This window comes from Neomonachus schauinslandi, chromosome 14 (genome assembly GCF_002201575.2).
Source record: "Neomonachus schauinslandi chromosome 14, ASM220157v2, whole genome shotgun sequence".
Taxonomy (NCBI): Eukaryota; Metazoa; Chordata; class Mammalia; order Carnivora; family Phocidae; genus Neomonachus; species Neomonachus schauinslandi.
Window position 1 is genome coordinate 84,375,796 of NC_058416.1, and position 18,889 is coordinate 84,394,684.

At 45.7% G+C, this 18,889-nt stretch overlaps 1 protein-coding gene across 3 annotated transcripts in view; it reads right to left on the reverse strand.

Annotated features, from left to right (window-relative positions):
• Positions 1–1,252: 1,252 nt before the first annotated feature.
• ATP2A2 (ATPase sarcoplasmic/endoplasmic reticulum Ca2+ transporting 2) overlaps positions 1,253–18,889 on the reverse strand; it is a 58,971-nt gene continuing 41,334 nt past the window's right edge. Inside the window, exons 9-21 of one of the 3 annotated variants that reach the window (XM_044921314.1) lie at positions 17,308–17,396; positions 16,519–16,621; positions 15,603–15,734; positions 12,452–12,574; positions 11,903–12,121; positions 10,789–11,124; positions 9,335–9,555; positions 8,715–8,917; positions 7,153–7,238; positions 6,752–6,885; positions 6,019–6,136; positions 5,809–5,929; positions 1,253–2,059 (exon numbers count right to left, since the gene is read on the reverse strand). In XM_044921314.1, coding sequence (XP_044777249.1) covers positions 2,046–2,059; positions 5,809–5,929; positions 6,019–6,136; positions 6,752–6,885; positions 7,153–7,238; positions 8,715–8,917; positions 9,335–9,555; positions 10,789–11,124; positions 11,903–12,121; positions 12,452–12,574; positions 15,603–15,734; positions 16,519–16,621; positions 17,308–17,396 — 1,899 coding nt within the window. In that variant the 3' untranslated portion in view covers positions 1,253–2,045. Of the gene's footprint in view, positions 5,930–6,018; positions 6,137–6,751; positions 6,886–7,152; positions 7,239–8,714; positions 8,918–9,334; positions 9,556–10,788; positions 11,125–11,902; positions 12,122–12,451; positions 12,575–15,602; positions 15,735–16,494; positions 16,622–17,307; positions 17,397–18,889 lie in introns of all 3 variants that reach the window. The other 2 variants (XM_021698698.2, XM_044921312.1) reach the window with 2 other exon arrangements.

The following is an 18,889-nucleotide window of genomic DNA, read 5'->3' on the forward strand; positions in this document are numbered from 1 at the left end:
TGCATTTGCAGTTGATTGGGCATAAGGGGGATACAGCTGTGTTTTCTTCAAGCTGACCAACAACATAGCGAATACCACCTTTCTCACACCGTGCATTTAACAACTGGAGCTTTATGTCTGAGGGTTTGCTGCACTTGCTGTTCTTTTTCTTTTGTTCATGTTTGACTAAAATGTCTGCTAGTAGGGGCGCCTGGGTGGCTCCATCGTTAAGCGTCTGCCTTCGGCTCAGGTCATGATCCCAGGGTCCTGGGATCGAGCCCTACATCCGGCTCCCTGCTCGGCTAGGGACCTGCTTCTCCCTCTCCCACTCCCCCTGCTTGTGTTCCCTCTCTCACTGTCTCTCTGTTAAAAAATAAAATCTTAAAAAATAAATAAAATGTCTGCTGGTATTTTATCATTAATAAATGAATTACATATTACCTCAAGATGTCCATTCTCCCTGAATTATTAAAACTTTCCTAAGAACAAGATATTACCATCGATCTAATGAACTCTTGGGGCTCTTTGTTCCCTCGCAGGCATCGTCCCAACGGTTGCTGGATTGCAGAGACTGTCGACAGTGATGAGTGGTGGGCACTAGCGTACGGTAAGTGGGATTCTGGTTGTGTCAATACTCCTGGTTCATTTTTCAGTGAGTTATTAAATGGGAATTATGCTTTTTTCTTTACGTCAGGAATGGATGTTAGTTTATCAGATTTTTATCAAATATTTCTTCCATCTCTGTAGTTGCTAGGACTTGTGTTTTTTGTCATTAGGTTTATAGAATCATCTATCCTTGCCTCAGTGCTTTTTTTTTTTTTAATGATAAAAGAATCATCTTCAGTAATTTGGAAAAGAGACAAATGCCCCACACCAAACCCATGCCTGATAGATAAGCACTAAATAACCATCAAATGGAGGAATTCTGCTATCTGCGGCAGCCACTCCAGTTCACTTTTATCTATTCACACTAGGAGTGCAGAATTTTACATTTTCCATCTGAACAGTATGAGAAGCATCTCTCCATCGGTACAACCTCCAAGCTGCTGACAACTTTTAAAATCTGATTATCTCTGAAAACCCAGTGACAAGCCACTCAGCTCTCCCCACACTTGAGTCATGTGACACACGAGCAGACCTTGTCCCCAGAAAGTCAAGTCTAAGACCTTCCCCCCACCGGAAGGTAAAAACTCTTCGGGGTGCAGGGCTGGAGGCGCTCAGTGCCCACCGCCCACCCCTCCCGCCGGAAAACAGTTGGCACCACACTGTGAACTTATCGTAGAATAGATTTATTTACCTGAAACCATGTCTGTGCAATGCTTGTTGTTACCAGCACAGAAATAGACAACTGTTCTCTATTTACAGTCTAAAGTCAAACATGCGTTGTGATAAATGAAGTTTAGCATTTTATTAAGATAAATGCATCACAATATTCGTATTGCACCAACATCTGTCTACTGCTTCTGATTTCATTAAATAAGTTACATTTAATACAGTGCAAAATAGCTGTTTGCACACTCAAAAAAATAACAAGTTATGAACTGGAGGCCTACATTCTAACCTTTCAACACCTGTAGTGTTTTCAATAAATTTATAAATAAGCAAACTGTACAGGGCCAATTAAAAAGTAGCATGTTTAAATGACACCATAGAGCAATCTGGCTACTTACAACTGAAGGCATGCATTACAATTGAATATGGTACATTTATATAGGCTATGACATTTTGCACAGAGAAACATGGGAGACTTGGCTGATGGCTTCTAAGTTCTTAGATAAGGTTTCAGAACCTCATTCTTCTTGCAGCAAAGAAACCAAAGTTCTCTGGAGAGGCTTTCTGATTCATTAAGCTAAATTGTACATTTGTAATTATTTTGATTTAAAAGCTAAACCCCATTGGTAATACACGTTTCCTCCACATAACACACAATGAGTTGGGGACTTTTTTTCCTACTTTTCTTTTTCCCCCAACATCAATCATGCAGAGGGCTGGTAGATGTGTTGCTAAAAACGCACATGCACGCAACCGAACACCCTTATATTTCTGCAAAATGGTTTAGGAAGCGGTTACTCCAGTATTGCTGAAAAGGAAAGAGAGAGGAAATCAGCTTTATGAAATACGGGAAGAAATGTTAGAATAACTATTTAAGATTAATAGTGACAAGGAATAGTGAGAAGGAATATTCAGTTTGACCTTTTAAGATTTCAAGACCAGCATTTCTAATTAACTGTCCCTGAGGCGCTGCCTACACAGGGTAGCAGCTAGAAGCACTCGCTTGGCGACATGGGCCCTTCCTGTCACCCTGGCTCACAGAAGAACCCCACCAGGCAGACATGTAATCGCTTCAGATGTAACAGAAGGGAGATGGGCAAGAGGAGGGAAGTTCCCGGTTAGCAGTGCAGATGGTAAGGAAGGTGAAGCAGAGGTGAGCAGTGTGGCCCAGTGCGAAGCCTCGGGCTCCTCCCTTTCCCTTCCCTTCCCTTCCCTCCCAGGGGGCCTAGCCCTGCCTGGTCCTAGAAGGGGAGCTGCGGCCCTCACCCACCTCTTTGAAGCAGGCAGGCTGGGGATTACCGTCGCTGTTAGCTGCACGGTGGTGGCTTTGACAAAATTGGTGGTGACATTAAAAGGGCTGCCTTAGCCCACGGGCACTGCAGACCGCTCCGGCGGTGGGTAGGTGCTTCACGGACACTGAGCTAGTGCTTGTGGTCTCCTATTCCTGAGGTCTACCACCTCCAGGACATTCAGGGGGCCGAGGCCCGGTCTGAGGGTGGCGTGGTAGCAGCAGCTGCTTGTTGGGGGCTGGCACTGGCCTTGCTTGTTTGGGAGCTCACCCAGCTCGCTCTGCACAATGTGCCACGTGTGCTATGCAGATGAAGAATGAGCCGCTGGAGTGGGATCCCAGCTGGGGGACGTGTGAGACCGCCACCTTCCAGGCAAAGCCCTATCAAAGCAGCTGTGCAAGGCCTACCTGCCCGTCGGTGAGGACACGAACAAGTTTTGGTGAGTCTGAACACGACACCACCCTGTCTAGTCCTGACGGCGGCAAAAGCAGAGGCCGCCTGTGCCTTCCTGCAGGTGCTGGGTGAGGCTAGGTCTGGGACAGGAGGCCTGAGGCCAGGGATGTGCCCACAGCAGTAAGTGGCTGAGGACAGGGGCTCATGGGGGCCTGTTTCTCAGCAGCAGAGCCTGGATCAGAGCTGACGAGGAGATGCTCCCAGCGGCCCGGGCTGAGGGAAGGGGATGCCTAAACCACCTCTATGGGCTGGACAGGCCCGAAGCTGAGAAACCACAAGACAAGAGCCGGCCCAGGCCCAGGCCCAGCTGGGGCTGTGCACGTCTCCGACAGCAGCAAACCACATTCCGCTTCTTTTGTAAAGGCCACTCCATCAAGGAACCAGATCAGGAAAAGTTGACTGGTAAGTCTGGTTTCCACTGAATAGCACACCCAACAAGCTCAGACATCCTGTCTTGGTTTGCAGCCAAGGTGCACTCCTTGCATTCGACCACTCAACCCGCTTCTTTTTACGCCAAAATCGGCAAAAACCTACCCTCCTCCCCCCTATATTCTCTGCCAAACAAACCAACCTCCCTTCCTCAGAGACCTCGATGAGTCAGGCCGGGACTTCCATCCCCTTATACTCAGACCTGGGAAGTTGGCAGCACCTTGCCCTGCGTAATATCCATTAACTTTTCCCCAAGCACTGAGCCTTTATAGCACATCTTGGGGCCGGCCCCAGTCCCTTCACAAGAAAGGTCAGGGCCTCACAGGGAAGGAGCTGCTGCCTAGGCCTCCCTCACCCTGGCTCATGACTGGTCGGCTGGTTGCTAGGAGAACCATGCCCTACTAACTGCGCTTTCTCATACCCTGGAGAAAGAGAAGACAAGTCTCAGCTGCAAAGGATATGACCCAGAAGGTGAAAGAGACAAACCTATGGATATATGAATTCACTGCTCAATTATTTGCTTTCACTAGGTTTTTACTTGTTAACAAACACGGTAGCAAGGCTCAGGGAGGAGTCCTTGCAGCTAGTAACCACCAGAGAACCCTGAGTTTTTGAGACTCCTCACCTTGGCATTAACAAAGGCAGCATTCCCTCAGCCTGTCAGTTGGACCAAAGCAAAACGAGTTTCTCTCCCACCAGGCCCTCCTCAACATCTGGCTGAGCCACTGTCCAAGGCCGTGCATGGAGTCTGCGGGCATCTAACCCACCCCACGTGTGCACAGGTACCACGCATCGTACGCTTGCTGCTCTCGGAGACACATAGCACAGCAGTACATGACACACGGGATGTTTTCGTTAGTGTCCCAGCTAGCTCGCTCGGTGGCAGTCACCCTTAGGCTAAAGCATCAGGATTCCAGGGAATACTCACGTTAGTTGATGGATGTTGGAAGGCATTGGAGGAAAACACCATAGTTAGGACAGTTAATGACTTACACACGGTTGGTAAGACTGATCTCGAACATGCGCAAACATTTATCATAGTAACCATGGTGTTGGTTAGTGCCACATTCAAATAAAAATAGTTCTGTACATATGTTCATTTGGTCATGTGCTATTTACAGATTTTTACAAAAACACATACACACACACACACACACACACACACTCCCCCTTATATTCTCTACACCAGGCTAAAACAGGCCAGCAGAAACTTGCAAAAAAGTATCATGGGTGACAGCGGGTGCCTATGTATTAATTCCTACAACTACCTCTGCAGCAGAACACAATCCTCCTTCCCCTCGAGCACAGTAAAACTCAAGTTCTGAGCTAAGAACTTAAGAGAAAATTGGACACATCTGTTTGATAGTTCAAGCTAAGCCACTTAAAAGTTAAAAACAAGACAGTTATTTTTCTGTCCATTTAAAATGTTTTATTTTCCTTTTTAAACTAGATTGTGAAGTGCCACTGAAATAGGCAATGTTGGCAAAACAATGTCTGTTAACAATAAAATACATTAGACATTTAAATAAATAACCTTAAAAACTACGTGGGGGGACATGAACCCAGTCGATTGAATCTGGAACAATGTTTTCTGCACAAGCGAGAACAGGCATACCTCTTGTTAAGACTGATGTAAACAGAACCATCGGAACCCTACGGGAGAAGCAGCCGAGCGGGGCCGGGAGCGGGGGTGGGAGTGAACGGGGGCCGGAGGGTGAGGGGAGTGGCAAACCAAAAAATACTGACTGAGGTAGCAGTACTCTGCTCAGTGCAGAAAAATTGGCTTATGAATAAAAATTAGACTGTGATCTCAGATTAAATCCAGATGATCATGCAAAAGACATAATACATGCTCTTTAGTTTTAGAAAAAAACCACACACATTCATTTCCTAAAATCTGCTGCCAATTAATTTGCTGACAATGTCTGCTGGCTCAACTATTTTTTTATACAAGGATGAGTTATTAAACAGAACACTGTACATGCTTTTTCATCTACAAAAAAATATTTGCATAAAATAGTGTTAGTTCTCTGTACATGTCAATGGACACTTTATGTGTATAAAAAAGGAAAATCTTGCCCCACTGGAGTCAGAAAAGCAAAACAAAATCTAGAGTATGAAATCTCCTTCACCAGCCAATATGTTCATGTGAAAATTCAGCAGAAATAGACAGTTGCTTTAAACAATAAAAAAATTAATTGATTAAGTTAAACATCTTCTTTATGTAAAACTGTCAGTCAAGACCAGAACATATCACTAAAGTTAGTGTCTGTGCTATAGACCCAGATCACCAGGGGCATTATGAGCAGCACAAACGGCCAGGAAATCCCATCGGTGCATGCCGAGAACGAGCAGGATTTGGTGGCAGGCTGCACACACTCTTTACCAGGTTCCAGGTAGTTGCGGGCCACGAACTTGAGTGTCTCGTCCATTAGAATCACAGGCAAGGAGATTTTCAGCACCATCAGCCACTGGGTCAAATTCAGCGGTGTGATCTGGAAAATAAGCTGAAATACAAAGAAGCTCTGTCAAGTCCCCAGACTTGCGGGACAGGCAGCGAGGCCCCAGCCTCGGTCCTGGTCCCCCCAACGCTTACTGGCAAAGGTTCCACGTAGAGGATGAGGAAGTGGAGCGACATGGACAGGCAAATGGAGCCCACGAGCCAGATGTTCTCCCAGGGCGGCATCCTCAGCAGGGACTGGTTTTCAGACAAGCTGCAGAACGACGAGAGGTACATGAAATACGCCCACCCGAAAGGCAAAGGCCCTTATAACGAGCGACCACGACCGTTCGAACGATGCTTCAGTCGGGCAGTGGCTAACCTGGTGTTGCCCGCTGACCTACTTCCACTTAGTGACGTTTCTATTGTGGCAAAGTTAAAGGAAGAATGTTCAGATGTAGGACAAACTTCCAATTTTAAATCTAGGCTTCAGCACAGCAGACTCCATTTCAATGGACTCAAAGCTGCTCTCAATTGCCCTTGACACTGACGCTATTTTGAAATTTCCATTTTTGTCACTGGCTTAATTGGATGATACCATTGGTCTCACTGCTAAAGGGCAAGAGTGCCTTCCCTGGGGACAATGGCACACAGGGGCACGAGAGGCCCTATTTTTGGCCCCCGCTGTCTCATAAGGAACATGTGGTTAAGCACTCCCACTACTTCCTGGAGGTGATGACGACTGAAGCTTTTAAAACCGGTGCTGCTTGTTCTCCTTTCTTTCTGGGAGGGAGGAGCTTTCCTGCAAACCTCCAACAACCACGACACCCAGTTCCCCGGCGTGCTGGCTGGCGGAGCTCTTGCCCCAGCTCGTCGAGGACTCACTGACCTGTTGAGGGCGTTACACATCTCTATGGTTACTAGAACAGACAGCGCCATTGTCATCGGGTATGGGGACTCAAAGATTGCACAATCCACTCCTTCAAAGTCCGGGTTGTCATCTTTACACTGTAGGAAGTGGCTCTGCAACAAACGTCCAAGCAAGTTCTTCATCAGCCAAGTACATTTCCAAGGTCCATGTCCCCGTTCCACAGGAAGCCCAGGACACAGACCCACACAAGATCTCCCTCCATCTCCCAGAGAAGCCCTGGTCCTTCAGAATCCTCTTAGAGGCCACTGCTAATTATTTGAGTGTTAAGATTATTTGGCAGCCACCCAAACCACAGAACGCTCAAGGACAACCTTTTAATGCTTTGCCTCTAAGGCAGAGGAGAAAAGGCAGATACATACCAGCTGGTAGAAGGTCACTCTCGGACCTCCGTCGGCAGCAATGAACCACCACGCAGCAGCACCCACGGTAGCAGCGCCAACGTAACCTGGGAAGAGACACAGGCGGGGTTTGCAGCCCACAGCTTTCCCTGCAGGTCCTGCCTCGCAGGCCAGTGTCCAGCCAAGAGGAGACAGGGCAGGACGACGGTACAGGAGAGCCTGGGCTGCCACTGGCAAGTGCTCACTCCCATCGGCCAAAGCAGCTAGATGGAGGCTTTCTGCAAGCAGAGGGGTGGGTGTGTGTACAGAAAAACTGGGCAACTCTTCTTCCAGAGCGTGGGAGGAGGAGCACCTACTGGAATTGGCTGGACTTTCACGCTAGCCAAGCCCCTCTCAAACTGGAGGCTAACGCTTTACAGCTGCAGGTACGTGTCCTCCACATAGCGCCTCACTGTGCTGCAGGGCCAGAGCACACCCCCCAGGACTTTTAGGAAAACTGATGCTCCCCGTTAGACACCTACTTGCTCCAAAGGCCTGGCAGAACCGTTACGTGGAAATGCTGCCAGCGTGGTCAGTGCAGAACGCAAGCGACGTGGCAAAGCCCAAAGCCGATTCTGGGACCACCTCCCCCGCCCCCCTGCCCCCAACCAAATAGTTTTGAATTGAGCAAGTTTATTACAAAGCAACAGGGTAATGGAGAACACAGGGACACCACGAAGACGGTCCCAGTGTGGCAGCATCTACCAGAAGATACAAGCGCACACTCCCTCGAAGCCGGCAATTACAAGGGGACAGGGACAGGGCAGCCACACACGTACTGACGTGGTGATTCCCAACAAATAGGGAGAAATGCAGGGTTCAGCACGTGTGTGTGTATAGCACACCAACGCTTAGGAAAAATATATGCACAGGATAGATCTATTTGCTAGAGTATATCTGGAAGGCACAAGAGAAATTCAGTATTGGAGGGGAACTGACTGGCTGAGAACCTTCTCACTTTATGCCACTGTGTGCTTCTGGAATTTTAAATCATGTGAACATACTAAAAAAGCAAACAAAAAACCACCTTCCTGTTGAACCCCAGGGCAGTTATTTTAACTCTCTGGCCTCACTTTCCTAAGGTCTAAAGTGAGGACAAGAACTGGCAGCCGGGCGGGAGCAGGAGGGCCAGAGACGACATATGAGGGAGACGACATATGAGGAACCCGACCTGTGGCCGGGGCTCCCATGTGGCTCCCACGCACTGTAGATGAATGCAGAGCTCCCCCCTCTACTTTAGTGGGAGGGGGGCTTAGTTTCATAGCTTGGTGATGGAAGGCCTGACCCTTACTCACCCCTGTATCCTTTTGCCCTTAGGTTAAATCTGAAAACCTCATTCACAAAGGCCCAAGGAATGGACAGGGATAACTAAAACAAGGGACCAACTTTCCTGTAAACTGGGTATATAGTTTATTAAACTCCATCTTCCGTTACCCTAACACAGGGACAGAAAAGAAAAAATGTGCTTTTAAAGAATGAATTTACAAAAATGTTGGCTCATGAACGTTTTGTTTCAAAGTCAACGATATAAAAACTATACTCACAGCCAATGGCCAGATAACGGAAAAAGAGCCATCCGCTGATCAGAGGTTCCTTCGGGTTCCGGGGTGGTTTATTCATGATGTCCAGATCGGGAGGGTTGAACCCCAGGGCAGTGGCGGGCAGACCGTCTGTCACCAGATTGACCCAGAGCAGCTGGACAGGAATTAAAGCCTCAGGAAATCCAAGGGCTGCTGTCAGGAAGATACTGTTTCCACCCGAAGAAAGAGAAAGACCCCCAATTATTTTGGCCACTACTTACATAGCATCAGCACCCTCTCCTTCTCCATAAAAATCAATGGACAGTAACAATGACTGCTTGAAGTAACTTTTTGGCCACCATAAAAACATTCGTTATACCTAATTTTGAGTTAAAGTACAATGTTAGAAGGCCAAGAATTTTACGTTACTTTATGTAGTTAAACTCATTTCTATGTTCAAGGACATGCTTTACACATGAGGGCAGCTGCAGGACAGCCCTTCCAAGGGCCGGAACAACCTCTACCTTCCTCCTTATGCACGAAGACCAAAGCTGCTGCCATATGAACCACAAATCTGGAAAACTGGTCATCCTAAGCCCTGATTTTAGACAAAGGACTACAAGTGATCTTTCTCAAGCACCCACCAGACAACTTCCCCCACATTCGACGAGATGAGGTAGCGGATAAACTGCTTCATATTGTTGTAGATGGCCCGCCCCTCCTCCACCGCAGCCACAATGGTGGAGAAGTTGTCGTCAGCCAGGACCATCTCAGACGCCGTTTTAGCCACTGCAGTGCCAGAGCCCATGGCAATGCCGATCTCTGATTTCTTCAGGGCAGGAGCATCATTCACACCGTCCCCAGTCTGAAAGGGAACGCAAGGGCTGGTTTATGCACACCTGCCACCACCTCACACACACCCCCCCGACAAAGGCTCAGCCATCCTGAAGCAAGGGAACGAATGCAGCCATGGCCCTCTGGGCACAGACACAGAATTTTCATTTTTACAAAGTGGCATCACAAAACACACTTCACCTGGGAAACGTAAAATTGCCCAATGAGCCGAAGAGACTTCAGAGGGAAGTGGAACAAAGAGGACTTCAAAATTCATCTGTATTATTATGTTTTTACCAAACAAAATAAAAAACCACCCACATGACAGTTAAGATGCAGCACTTGTATCCACACAGAGAAAGCTCAAGTAGAACAGGTGCAGACTGCAAAAAGATGGAAACCGTAATATTTACGAAGGTCACAAACATGCAAAAAGACCAGATACTGTCTACAGATACAAAGCTATCATTCCCAACATTGAACACCCAACACTGAATTCAGAACAGTGGTTCCGAACCTCTGGGAGAGGAAGAGAGGAAGGAAGGGGGAAGGGAGTTATACCTATAATATCTGCTTTCACATAACACCTTTGTTTCTTAAAGTTTTACAGACAAGCAACAGAAAGCAAATATGGCACAATGTGAATGTGTCTGGGTGAAGATTCACACTAGGGGAAGAATCCTGGAAATGCCTCGCACATGGGCAGCTCTTAATGCTTGACCAGTACATCTAATTTCAGGTAGGGTTAGAGAACACAAAGGAGTTAACCCTGAATCAATTTTTAGAAACTTGAGATAGATAGAAACATGTACACTTTTGGGGTGCCTGGGTGGCTCAGTCAGTCAAGCGTCTGCCTTCTGCTCAGGTTATGATCCCAGGGTTCTGGGATCGAGTCCAGAATCAGGCTTCCTATTCAGTGGGGAGTCTGCTTCTCCCTCTCCCTCTGCCCCTCCCCCTGGCTCATTCTCGCTCTCTCAAATAAAATCTTAAAACACAAAGAAACATGTACACTTTAACCAAGATAAAGACTAGATGTCACCAAATATTTCCCCACAAGTGATTCAGAAGGCATACTTCTACTTCTTAAACTACTCTAGAATCTTCCCTGCAGGTCATACCAACTACGGGTCAACAGAAGCCTACAGAAACAGCCCTGATTGTGACAAAAATCAAGATATTCTAAATCTGGGAGCGGTTACTAAAAATTTAACAGTCAAAATTACAACCTGCTCTGTCTGCATAGTGAGAGTCCACAGGTACTCACCATAGCCGTTATCTCATCAAAAGACTGAAGAAATTCTACAATTTTTGACTTGTGGGAAGGTTCAACTCGAGCGAAACATCGGGCATTCAAACAGGCATCTCTCTGGGCTGAAGGACTGAGCTCATCAAACTCCCGACCCGTAAAAGCTTTCGACGTCACATCCTCGTCCTGCCCGAAGATGCCAATACGCCGACAGATGGCCACAGCAGTGCCCTTGTTGTCCCCAGTGATCATGATAACCCGGATGCCTGCCTGCCGGCACAGCTTCACAGAAGAGGCCACTTCAATTCTTGGAGGGTCCAGCATGCCCACGCAGCCAACGAAAGTCAGATTGGTCTACAGCAAAAGAATCACCTTAGTTCAAACAGGAAATTCTAGTTTTTCCCGTGGTGTAGAACAGGGCCAGTTATACATTAAGAGCAAAAGTCTCTGCATTTTCCTATAATAAATTCTGTAACTGTGACTCTTACCTAAGATTAATATTCATAGAGATATAAATCCAATAAGGAATAGTATTAATTCCAATTAACTGGAAAGGATGAAAAATAGCACTACATTCTGGTAACCAAATCATCCTTTAACTTTCATGATGATAATCCTTTGAAATGAAGAGAAAAACATACCAAGGAATAAGAGCATTTTGCTACCGGCCACTCTAGGGGCCCACAGTACCCACGTTATTCCTTATTCCTTTCAGGCAGTGCTTCAGGAAGTCACATACCTGGTAAGAAAGAATTCTATGAGCAGACAAGTGAAAGGAATCTCTCAACTTGGATATTTTGACCTTTAATAACTCACGAATGTTTTAAAAACATTCCCAATTGTTCAAACATCTTAATTTACAGAGGAGTTGCAAAATAGGCTTTACAAGTTTATTTAGCTTAAGTCTTAATTATTCTATCTTGAAAGTAACAGACTTGTATTAAACTGTTAACCACATAGGTTGGAAGCAGCAGGCTAAATTGGAACGGTGATGCACTTGGCCTGCAGAAAAACAAATAACCACACCCCTTTCTTGGCAAAAGCAAGACTCATTTGACCTTTTACTGAAGGAGTACTGTTTGAACACAATGAATGTGCAGGGTGTGGGGGAAGAAACTTTTCATTAGCTAACCTCATATTTAATAAAGTTGGCAGAGTCCTCAAGGTTCATTTCTTCTCTTCTCAGTGGGTTGTCGTGAGTGGCCAGAGCCAGGCACCGCAGTGTGTCGCGGCCACTACCCCATTCCCGAATGACAGACATGACCTTCTGTTTGACTCCTGGGGTCATAGGAACTTTAGTGCTTCCAACTCGAATGTGGGTGCACCTGTCAATGACACCTTCAGGAGCACCCTGGAAATGTTACAGATTTAGGTCAACAATTTTATTTTATTTTATTTTATTTTTTTTTTTTAAAGATTTTATTTATTTATTTGACAGAGAGACACAGCGAGAGAGGGAACACAAGCAGGGGGAGTGGGAGAGGGAGAAGCAGGCTTCCCGCTGAGCAGGGAGCCCGATGTGGGGCTCGATCCCAGGACCCTGGGATCATGACCTGAGCTGAAGGCAGACGCTTAACGACTGAGCCACCCAGGCGCCCCTAGGTCAACAATTTTATTTACTGGGCTCACCCAGGATGCCAATCCTGGAAAGAACATCTCAATTGCAATCTGCCATACTTGCCTTCACAAACATTTTGCTCATCGACGTCCGGCTTGGTTTGTTTGGTGTACAATAAACTGACATCGATTTTCTATCACGTGAAAACTCCAGAGTAAATTCCTTTTTCATCAACTGCTTAATGACCTACAGGAGAACACACATGGGATATTACTGGATGACAATTTCTGTTTCTCACTTGTTCAACAAATATTCACTCAGCACCTATTATGTGACAGGCACTGGGGGTTTAGCAATGGACAATGAACAATACAAGTAAGTTCTCCCCCTCATGAAGCTTAAACTTGCCCTCTGGTTTGGGAAGACACACTGCAATGTAAACAAAGTGCTATGGAGAAAAAAATTTTAAGTAAGGCAGGGAAGGGGGATGGAAAATTTGTATACACAAATTTTCAGATCAAAACTTTACATAAAATGGCCAGAAGGCAACATCTGAGTAAAAACGTGAAGGCTGTGTGAGCCGGGAGCGCAGAATGCAGGCTGGCATGACCCGGCATGTTCAAGGGGCCTCCAGGCCGAGGAGTTAGAAAATCGTGCAAGAGAAAGAGGTGAGAAAGAGGTTGTAGGATGTTAAAAAACACCTTAAGGCATTTATAACAAGTGAAAATGGAAGATAAGGGAGGGTTTCAAGGTCTGGCAGTTGTGTTAAGAATGAGCTGAAGGGGGACAAGGTATACCACTCAGTACAAATAATCCAAGAGATGATGGCGACTGTGGGCAGAAATAGGTGGTCCAGAGCACGGCTGCCTCACAGAAGTTCCTACTGTGGTGGGAATGTTCTGGCAGAGCTGCTCATGTAGCTGTCCAGTGTGGCTACTACGCACTTGAAGAGCCGCTGTTTTCTTTATTCTAAAGAGCTTCAGGGAGCCAGCGGCCACCATATTACACTCCAGCACGGTGACCGAAGACCTCATGGGAGTAACTGCAAACAGGATAGGTTGAGGACTGGGTCCTGGGGCCTCCCCACCCCTGGTGGGAGGTGGAAGATCCAGCCAAGGGAGTCGGCAGAGGGCCGGGAGCGAGGAGAACAAGTGAAGGAATCTTTCAAGGAGGGAGAGACTGACAGCTTGGGTAAATGAGGACTGAAAATTACCCTTTCAGATTCAGATGCTGTTTGGATCTGGACTGTGTATACAATCAAATTACCTACAACATATACTGTGTCCTTTTTGACTTTTAAACCTTTGATTTTTCTTGCCTTATTGCATGGACTGGGGTTGCCAGTATAATACTGAATAGAAACATGGAAGATAGAACTTCTGTTGCTATTAAGTATAACATCACTACAGGCTTTGTGTAAATGCACCATCAGCTTGAAGGTGAAGTCTGCTGAGTTTTTATCATGAACAGAGGTTTTATCAGATGCCTTTTCTGTATCCACTTAATAATCTTATGGTTTTCTGTCTTGATTTGAATGACCCTGATTCTCCCCTAGCCCCCACTCAGACACAGAGCTAATGATAATTACAGAAATCCCCAAGAACCTCAGCGTCTAATGTGGGCAGTGATGAGTGGACTGACGCCAGTGGGTTCTCCGCCAGGCTGGGTAGATTACAGCCACCCTCTCAGCCAGAGCTGCCACAAGCAGAAAAAAGACCATCACTGAATTCTGCATTATCTGACTCATATATATTTCTTATGTGTTTAGTTTCCATCAAGCATTTGTACCAAATGCTCTAGGAAAACTGATGGCACTTGTAGTGATTCTGACAAGGTGTGGACCTAGGCACCAGATATATCCAGGGGTTCGGGGGGAGGAAAAGAATAAAGCCATTTCTTCCAGTATTAGAATGGTCCAGAGTGGTAGTTATTTCAAAAGCTGGGTCCTGCCCACTTCACGTCTGAACTATAGCAGGTTCCTCCTTTCTGGCGGCTGGGGACTGGCATGAGTTCGGATCTGGGAATTTTCAGTGAAGGAGCCCCATGACAGTCATTTCTGACCCCGCCCACCCCCCTCATGCCCTGCTCAGCTGCGGACAAAAAATGAGGCAAAGGCAGCCGTGGAGCAAGAAAATGCTTAGTCTGCAGGTAAGAGAACAGATGGCTGTGCCCTTATTTGTGGTCATCATGACAGTTAACACACCACTTTTCAGCTCCATGATACTACTTGTTTCCCCTTCATCAAGTAGTTATAGGTCTAGAATCAAACAATTTTAACCCTCAATCTCTGTGAAGCTAAGTCTTCAGGTTGCTTTTAGGGACTTAGTCACACCAACTAATAATAGAGCGGTCAGGCAGTATAGCTTTGCAAGGACCAGCACCGCCCCCTACCCTTACCGCCAGTCAGGGAGTGAGCTCTCTAAAATGGAGATAAGGGGCCTGGACTTCTCCCATCCTATGGCAGCCATGTATGTCAGGGCAGGATGCCACAGGACCTGCCCAAGACCCTCGGGACTAGGAGATGCTGGCGGTGAGGTGTGAATTGGTACACTTCAGCGGAGATCTACATCCTTAATTCTAGTGTGAGTTTTGCTTCCTCAAATGACGCAAAGAAAGGTGCAGGAGCAGGAGTCCAGTTCTGCCTCACGCTGTGAGACTATGCCAAGTCACTGGAGGCCTCAGTTTCCCTGACTGTAAGTGCTAGACTGGACTGGATGGTCTCGAAGCCCCTTTCACAGCCTGAGATTTGGTGTGCTCACCAAAATGCTTAAAGAGCTTGAGTGGAGTGGATTTGAGAAAACAGAAAAAGAATACAGTAAAATGGCTGCTTTAAGAAATTTTACTAAAAGAGAAAAGCAGGGTGCTAAAGGGGGAAATAAAGTCCAAAGAAAGTTTTAAGATAAAAACCATACTACTATTTGTCCTATGCTGATAAAGATCCATGGAGACTAGACGGAAAAGTGGTAACGCAGGAGAGGGGGTGGGGCTTGCGGCTCGAGGAGGAGCTGGGGTGTGCCGGGAGCGAGGACGGTGCACTCACAGCACCAGGGGCTCTGAGAAGACAGACCTTGGAGGCACGGTGACTGTGTGGGGAAAATATCTAGTGATACCTATGTTCCTGGTCGGACAGCCGGATCATTTGACCTGAGAGCAAATGTGGGGAAGGAGATGCCGCATGTTTGAGGAGATAATGTACATATACATATACCTTAGCTGTCTACGAGCAGGGGAAGCAAAGGGCAGCATGGACAACACACCAAGCTTGAATACTGACCGAGTTGCAGGCATTTGCTCGCTCTACTTTAGAAAGACCCTTCAATTCGGTATCAAATACGTTCATCTTCTCTACTAGGCAAGTAAGAGCAGTCTCCGTAGCTTCTCCAACTTTTTCATACACACCCTTCGCCTGTATTGGTTAAAAGCACAGAAAGTGCAAAAGTAGTAAATAAGTTTTTCATTAATAAAGACTTTCCATCAGAGGACAACTTCTTTGTATCATTCTTCTAGGGACCATGTTTATCTGACTCTGTAGCACATGATGCAGATAATAAAAATATACTCAAAGCACGTTATCCTATTCTAATAAGTAGTTTTTTTTATTTCCTTTAACCATGAGAACCCACTAGTCACAGTATTCAAACAGAGCTTGCAAAGAACATGTGTCACTGTGTGTTGTTACCATTTCACAGAGTTCACATGGGGTTTCTGCTGGGGACTGGCTTGTCTAATTTTAGATAGAAACCAGCACTAACAAGGGAGGGGGAAAAAAGGATTTTTGTTGGTTAAATTTTGTATCATGATCATCAAAACAACCCTCTAACCCTCAGCTTGTCAAGGACGTAACAGTCCCCATCTTAAAAAAAAAAAAAAAGACCAATATCCTATTCTGTCAGGAAAACGTGCCCTGTTCTAGGGTTTTCCTCATGTACTGTAGCTGCACCAGAGCAGAAGGGCCACCACGTCCACTCTGACTCTTAGCAAAGTGACTGCAATGCTCAGTCAGGGGACATAGGAAAGGCTCTCCGCTTTCTTTGGCTGGGTCACACTGACTCGGATAAAATGGAAAGAGGAAATAAAATCAGGAACCCTTACTTTCCAAAGGGAGGAAGGAAGGCTGGATTTTCATTCCACCCACCCCACCCTTGAACTAGAACAGCCAGGCCTACTTTCTCACTTATGAGAAGCCTTACCTCATTGTAATCCAACGCAGAATCATTACAAAGAGCACAAATTGTTGCCAATTCCACAAGACCATCATATTGATGACATTTCACTGGCTTATCATCTTTATGCCTATCAAAAGAAAACACTTTTAGAGCACAGTGTGGTCATCTCTATTGATTTTTACTTAATTATACAATATAATTTTGTGGACAAGAGCCTTGGCAAGTATTCAAAAGAATTTGAGCGATGGCTCTTAGAAATCTGATGCTGGAGATAACAAAAGAATGCATCTCCGATATCAGGAATCAATCAGTAAAGACCAGAAGTTCTTAGTTAATGCAATTCTTCCACCACAGGTTATCAATACAGAACAAACAGAAACCCCACTTGAAAAATTGGGCTCCAGGGGCACCTGGGTGGCTCAGTCGTTAAGCATCTGCCTTCGGCTCAGGTCATGATCCCAGGGTCTTGGGATCGAACCCCGCGTCGGGCTCCCTGCTCAGCGGGAAGCCTGCTTCCCCTCTCACACTCCCCTTGCTTGTGTTCCCTCTCTTGCTGTCTCTCTGTCAAATAAATAAATAAATAAAATCTTTAAAAAATAAAAAAAAGAAAAAAAGAAAAATTGGGCTCCAAAAATAAAGATGAAAAAAAAAATCTGACCTATAACCTGTGTTTTCTAAGTGCATTAAAAAAAAATTACTACTCCAGTAACTAATATGAGCCACATTCAGAAAACTTTTTAGATATACTACAAATCTATCCAAGTCCCAAACTGCCACAATGGATCCTTTCAACGATAAGGCAGGTTTACTCACACTTCTCCAAGAGGGGCGTATGTTGATCCGGTAATGGTAAACTCATTAAGGGAACAACCATCACCTTCAACTTTGTCCAGAATGAACATCTACAGAAAAAAGGCATGAATGTTTAAAAGGTATAAAAATATGCTGGAAAAAATAATCTTTGCTATGACAAAAAGTATTTCTCATTTAAGAAAACAAACTTATAAATGGAAGCTCAGCAACAGAAGTACTGTCCCTTATTCCAACCAGGCGTTATTTAAGATCACTCCCCCAGCGCCTGGGTGGCTCAGTTGGTTAAGCGACTGCCTTCGGCTCAGGTCATGATCCTGGAGTCCCGGGATCGAGTCCCGCATCGGGCTCCCTGCTCGGCTGGGAGCCTGCTTCTCCCTCTGACCCTCCCCCCTCTCATGTGCTCTCTGTCTCTCTCATTCTCTCTGTCTCAAATAAATAAATAAAAAACCTTTTAAAAAAAAAAAAAAAAAAAAGATCACTCCCCCATCCATCCAAGAGTCTGAGAAACAGCATCACTGAGGTGCTGAATAAATAAGCAGCAGCAGGGGCACCAAAGACACAGAAGACAACCCACATGACACATGAGTTATGAGGACTCTCGGTCAGTCAACTCCACAGACACAGCAGTGCTCTTCAGAGTGCTCAGAATTCTAAATTTCAAATGGCTGGCTGAGAAAGTAATATTAGGTAGTCCTGCCTCAGAGCTAATAGTAAAAGCCTGGGAAGAATAAACTCACATTTCAGAACTGCATAAACATTCCCTGAGTAAAATAAGACAAATTACTTCTCTCCTCCTTCCCACTTATTTTTATTGTGGCAATAGCTCATTTTCTATGAAGCTCCATAACCCCATGTGTACAGTATGGAGGCTGCAGAGCTGAATGAACTCATGCTACCAGGACAATACACACAGAAGCACTTAGGAAATAAAGGACACTTCATTTTATACAATAAAGTGACATGAGCTAGTTTCTTAAAAACAAGGGTTTTTTTTTTTTTTTTTTGGTTTGCTTTTCTATCATAATTCAGAAGCCCAGTTTAGAAGACTCAGATTTAGATATGTGTTTTCATGTAAATTTAAACTGTAAAATCTTATCATAGAACACAAGAACAAAAGTGCTATTTCAACTATACTTTTGTCACACCAAAATCCCTCTGAAATATGAACAATTAAGAACATGATTGGGGCGCCTGGGTGGCTCAGTCAGTTAAGCGTCCGCCTTCGGCTCAGTTCATGATCTCAGGGTCCTGGGATCACCACATCAGGCTCCCTGCTCAGCGTGGAGTCCGCTTCTCCCTCTCCTTCCTGCTTGTGCTCTCGCTCTCTTTCTCTAATAAGTAAATAAAATCTTTTTTTTTTTTTAAGATTTTATTTTATTTGACAGAGAGACACAGCGAGAGAGGGAACACAAGGAGGGGGAGTGGGAGAGGGAGAAGCAGGCTTCCCGCGGAGCAAGGAGCCCGATGCGGGGCTCGATCCCAGGACCCTGGGATCATGACCTGAGCCGAAGGCAGACGCTTAACGACTGAGCCACCCAGGCGCCCCAGTAAATGAAATCTTTTTTTTTTTTTTTTTTTTTTT